Consider the following 5,860-nt stretch of genomic DNA (forward strand, 5'->3'; position numbering starts at 1 on the left):
CTCTCAAGGACATGAATCATATCCAAGGCAAACAAAGGCGCCTGGCCTCTGAATTTTCATGTTGCCATTATTCCTCCACTTCTTGACATGTTTGTTCCTGGGAACTTGTATAAGGCAAGGAAAATGGAAGGGAGCAGCACTGGAGCAGTTCTGGATGCACAGACAGAAATTGGTTCTTGGTTGGACTTGTAGGTGCTGCTGAGTAATGAACAGGAGATCAAGGTGGCAGTTTCTTGAGCAGGATTCCACCATCCAGTCCTCCTGTGTCCATGCCCCACACAGAGAGCACTGAGGACAGGCTAGGGGACTAGACCTGGGGACAGAGAAGGGGACAGGACACAACAGCAGGGAGTGAGAAGGCCTGACTGAGAAGGGCCTGGAAATGGCCTCAGTGTAACCAGAGGGGTCTGGAGAGGGAGCGGGTCTGATTAGGGAAGGCTGGAGAGGGCGTCTGTCCTGAATGATGCTGAGATTCTATCCCAGAGCCAAACACACAAGCACAGGCTCAGCCTTCATATCGGTGTCTGGCCATCACCCCTGGGAACTAACAGGCTGTCCTTATACCAAAGAATGACACACAGTCTCAGTATTCCATCTCTTGAGCATTTATTAGATCTGCTGCCTTCTGAGGACAGAGAACTCTCTAGGTCAGTGTCCCTGCCCTTAGGGACTCACAGCCCATCTCCTGAGCAGAGAGAGAGGCAGCTCAGTACTTGTCAGGCAGGCCAGCAGGTCTGAAGTGGTTGGGGTCTTTGCCGCTCCGGCCCCATTCGTTGGCAAACTGGTCGGCCTTCGAATCCTCCCGTACCTGGTCCCTGGTCATACCCTTAAACAGAGGGTCTGTGATTCCCTGAATAGTCTCTCTGGCGTTACTGGAAAGGAAGAGGGCACGGAGGGGATTAATCCAGGACTATGAGCCACAGCCCCACCCTCCCCATCTCTCCTCTTTCCAAGGGATCAATGACTCTGAGAGGAGCCAAAGAAAGAGGGGCTACAACCCTGAGGCTCCCGGGCTCAGCCCACCTCAGCCCTGTGCTGGGTGAACAGCACCCATAGAGAAGGGGTGGAGAGTCGCCTGTCTCACCAAGTTGCTCTGCTCTTCAGCCCCTCAGACTTCACACTGGGCACAGAGCAGGAAGGTGGGTAAGAGGAAGAGGGCCCACAGCCTACAGGAAAGTTCTCCAGGGCTTAGCCCCTCCAGGTTGTCCTAGGCAGCCAAGCTCTGCTCACCCATCCCTGCATCCCCAGGGACCCTGGTACCTGATCACTTTAGCAGCCCAGGCACCCCCAGGTCCCCTTCGGGCAGCGTCATAGTTTCCACGGGCGTGGAAGTATTTGTCTGCACCCCTGTAGTTGGCTTCTTTCATGTCTTGGTAAGCTCTCCACATGTCTTTAGCCCCTGGGAAGAAAAGAAAATGATGATATGAATGTGATCATGTTTTGGTGAAAGAGAAATAAATCATTTCCTCCCACTGATTTTAGGTTTCAGCCTTCGACCAAGCCCTTGGAGATTATTTTATTGGCTTGAAATGAATACTTCTTTACTTCTCACTTCCTTCCCTGATCTGAAGTTGTGAGTATCACACTTGATGCAAGGTTTATTCTGTTTGATTTCATTCTAAGTCTGTTAGAACTTTGTTTCTGGAGGTGTGTGATGTCTGTGAAGAAGCGGTCAATGCTTTCTTTAAGGGATGTTTGCTTATACAATGAACCTCCACCTGGAAAGACGCAGGAGAGGCTCTGATCAGAGCTTGAGAATGACGATACTGAGAAAGGCTGTGGATATAGGATACTCCCAGCTGGTCAAGGGGAGAAATCCAGCCCTGGGGACTAACTCGGGCCTGAGTACATCTGAATACTCAGGGCATGTTTGCACATGGGCAACCGTCAGAATTAAATCAGCAGGTGATAAAGGTGAGCTCCCTAAGAGGGCTTTGAAGAAACAGGGTAATCAGATGCAGAAAAAGGGCAACTGACCCACCAGCTCTAAAGTTCAGTGTCCTCTCCAGTAAAATGGAGGAGTAATGCCTCCCTCAGGGTGGTTATGCAGAAGAACTGAGGAAATACAGGTTGAGTTTATGGAACATTGTCGGTGCTCACTATACTATCACCTCTCTGGTCCTTAGAAGAGTAGGGCAAAAAAATAAATAAAGTTGGATGGAGATCAGGGAGGCATGGACAGAAAACCCAACCTAAATAGAATAAAATGGCAAAGGTTTAAATGATTAGCTCATTAGGGAAGAGGAAAATATAACATGGATTATAATAATAGTTTATGTAATATCTCTATGAGATAACTTATCTTTATTTTAGGTGTTAGCTATTTCCACTGTTCAGAAAAATAGTTTGGTTGAGGGCTATGATATTCTTACTATAGCTATGCACCCTGAGTTACAGATTTAAATAGTTCCCTGGAGTCTAGAGTTGTTTAATAAGTGCTTCCAAATGCACGACATATTTGTCCCTTGGGTGCAAAACAAGGTAGTGGTTCTCAGTGTTTACTGTGCACAAAATCAAGTGGGGTGCTCAATAATGGACAGATTTGCAGAGAGCCCCAGGGACTGTGGTTCAGGGAAGGGACTGTGTGTGGATCCAGGCACCTGCATTCCACAAAGCACCCAGACCACGGTTAATTCTCATGCAAGTCATCCTAGAGTGCCCCTTGAACAACACTGACCTAAGAGATGAAAAGATACTTTTATCTGGGCCTGTGTGAATTTAGATGGAATTAAGAACAAATGCTTAAAACAATTATTCAGCAATTATCACAGAAAAATAATAACACCAAATAGTTTTGGGAAATAAATTATGGCCAGTTTGCTCTGGCTAGTGAGGTCTATATCTCTTGCTATAGGATTCTCGCCAGGTCTCAGCCTCAGCAGAACCATCATCAAGGAAACTCATGCTGCCATTTACTGTGGGGAGGGGAGCTCTATCGGGTTTCCTTCCAAAGGCAGCAACCCCCACTCTCTGCCATCTGCTCAGATAAAGACCAGGATGCGTGTTCACAGACCCCTCACCCTCCACGTGTACTCTTGTCTGGGAGGCAGTAGAAGGGCCGAAGTCAACAGCAAGGTCTCAGGATGCTGGGTTCAATCCTGCTCTGCTGGAGGATGTTGGACCCTATCTTAATCTCTTGGGGCAGCAGGTTCTCTGATAAGGGGTGATGGTCCCTACATTGCAGGACTCAAGGATTAAACCCTGAGGGGGAAAACGAGTCGATTCCTGCATATAAAGCTCTTAGACAGTCCTGGGCAGCTACTAAAAAATCAAGTATTTTATTTATAAGTATTCAGCAGTTGCACCCACTTCATGGCTACAGGAGACTTGGAAATGAGCCATCTCTAGTTGCCCACGAGGCGGTAGCAGAGCCTTACTGGTATTTTGGCAACAGATACCTTGCCCCCCAGATGTCTTCCTCACTCCTGCTGAAAGTTGGGGCCCAAACTTTATGTGACCTCGGGCTTGGGGATCCCCTAAAAGAGTGCAAAGCTGGCCAGAAAAGCTTCGGGAAGTGCTACCATGAAAACTAAGCTTCTTTTCTGCCCACCTGTGGCCTTTGCCCTGTGGGGATGTGTCCTCTGCTCAGGTCAATCCTGGGGAAGCAGACACAGCCTCCCCTGGCCCATCCTTTGGTCCTTACCTTGACCAGCTTCCTTGAGGAATGTCCCCCATCTCTGGCTGCTGACGCCCAGGATCAGGAAGCAGAAAATGATGCCCGTGGAAAGGTTCATCCTGCAACAGAGAGATGAGCGGAGTCAATCAAGAATGACAGGTCTTGGGGCTGAGTTGTAATGTGGATACACTCTTACATTCCGAACATAAACCCCTCTGAATTTTATCTCAGTAGACAGACGATAGGTTGTAACACAGAGGATCCAGCTCTTATTTCCATATGAAATCTTGGAATCCCAATGATTTCCTGTGTGAAGGATTGCAACAGGCTTTTAGCATAAACCACTTTCCAGTCCAGTCATCCTCTATCAGCCCTGAGACCCAGCTGCACTGCAAGTTTCCCAAAGGCAAGAGGAGTGTGTTCATGCTGCCTCTCTGTGATACGAGACGAGGTGAACGAGGCACAGCTGTCTGTGGCCCGCGTGCTCACCCCATCGCTGCCTGCACAGAAGATGCAGACAAGATGAGCCCTACTCCCTGAAGTGCTCAATCTGGTGGATTCTAATGGTCAGAACAGTAGATTCAGGAAGGAAGCAGAGTTGGGCTGCAGCGCGAGAATGCTGCTGAAGAGAGAGTCTCCGAAGAGGAAAAGTGTTGGAGAGTTCTAGCACCTCACCTGTGGCCGTGCCCTCCTGCTGAGGCTCCTGGTGAAGCTGAGCTGCCTGTGCTGCCTGCCTGGGAGACGGGGCCGGTGCTTTATATACTCTCACTTGGCTAGTGGAGCAAATGAGAACTGGGGTGGAAGCAAAAAAAAAGAAAGAAGGAAAAAAAGTTTGGGAAATCCTCCTGACCAGAACACAGCATTCAAAACAGCAGTGTTATTCTTCACTGACATCGAATTTTCCTAGATTGTGCAATCTGGCAACTTTCAGAATGTAGCATATTGGGCTTTTCCTGCCCGTTTCTAGTCTCACTCCAGGAGACAAATGTGTTTTTCACCCCCCATCGTAATGTACTGACTTTTGCTGTGAAGTGTGTGTGTGCTTAGTTGCTCAGTTTTGTCCGACTCTTTGGGACCCCATGGACTGTAACCCACCAGGCTCCTCTCTCCATGGAATTCTCCAGGCAAGAATACTGGAGTGGCAGGCAAGAATACCAGGCAAGAGTACTCCATTGTCTTCTCCAGCGGAGCTCCCTGACCCAGGGATCGAATCTGGGTCTCTTGCAGGGCAAGTGGATTCTTTACCACCTGAGCCACCTGGGAATTCCAAAGACTAACAATAGAAAAAGGGAGTTGAGTAAAGAATGCGAGCAACAGGGCAAATGAAACAGCAGAACGGGTACCTTATAAGAGACAGCTCAGGATGAAGCTAGGACCTCAGGGTACAGCAGCAGGAAAGGAAGGAGATAAAACTCAGGAAAATCAAACCTCCAGTACACACAAGAGGGTAGATTCAGCCCTGGAAAAGGGTGTCTTCCAGCTTCAAGTGTATTCATGGTCAGAAGCTGTTGATAGTTATAACAGTAGGTCATATTGAGAGGTCATTGCAATCCCAGGAAGGTTGAACTACAGTGAGGAATTTTGCTATGATATCGTGTAGAAGTGACACCATAAAAATGAACAGGAAAAGTCCAGATGTCTGTTAAATTATCAGGATAGAAGGTTCAGGAAGGATACAGAGAAAGCTGATTTATCACAAGAATGCTGGAGTGTATGATGTCAGAGAATAGCTGTATCAATCAGAAAAGCAGGACTGAGCTTTATTCTGTGAGTTCAGGAAGATAATCTTGGGAGGAAATTTCATGCAGGAGCTCTCACAGGGATGGCATGTCTGGAACTCCTTGTGCCATCTCTGCCTCTTCATCATAAAGGGAAATTTCAAAGGTTACTGTTTTCCCAGAGGAGGAGGGGTGAGGCATGTGTAATATGTCAGAGATGGTGGGGACCCAGAGGACATGGAACTGCTCTTCCTGACGGTGGGTCCCTGGGCTGGAAGCCTGAGGACAGCAGGAGGGCAAGTAAGGCCCAGCCCAGGAGCACCACCTCAGGATTCTTGCCTGGAGTGTTCACAGGAGAGCAGGAATGTGAGCCATGCATTGGAGACACAGGGAAGTGATCTCCAAGACAGATGCAAGCAAATCACAGAGACTTGCCAACTGAGACGAGGGGGGATGGTAAATTAGAGTCTGGAAGGATCTGGGACTTGTGCTCAAGTAGTAATCCTGAGAAGAAGGAGGGGGAAGC

The 5,860-nt window shown here is 48.4% G+C and overlaps 1 protein-coding gene across 1 annotated transcript; it reads right to left on the minus strand.

Moving 5' to 3' along the window:
- Positions 1–589: 589 nt before the first annotated feature.
- LOC109554402 (serum amyloid A-3 protein) lies at positions 590–4,445 on the minus strand. The gene is made up of 4 exons (XM_019954859.2): positions 4,292–4,445; positions 3,644–3,735; positions 1,261–1,399; positions 590–872 (listed from the first exon to the last, which is right to left on the minus strand). Exons 2-4 carry the CDS (start codon positions 3,732–3,734, stop codon positions 707–709), a joined length of 396 nt encoding a protein of 131 aa, XP_019810418.1. The 5' UTR covers position 3,735; positions 4,292–4,445; the 3' UTR covers positions 590–706.
- Positions 4,446–5,860: the final 1,415 nt, after the last annotated feature.

Source organism: Bos indicus, chromosome 29 (assembly GCF_029378745.1).
Source record: "Bos indicus isolate NIAB-ARS_2022 breed Sahiwal x Tharparkar chromosome 29, NIAB-ARS_B.indTharparkar_mat_pri_1.0, whole genome shotgun sequence".
Taxonomy (NCBI): domain Eukaryota; kingdom Metazoa; phylum Chordata; class Mammalia; order Artiodactyla; family Bovidae; genus Bos; species Bos indicus.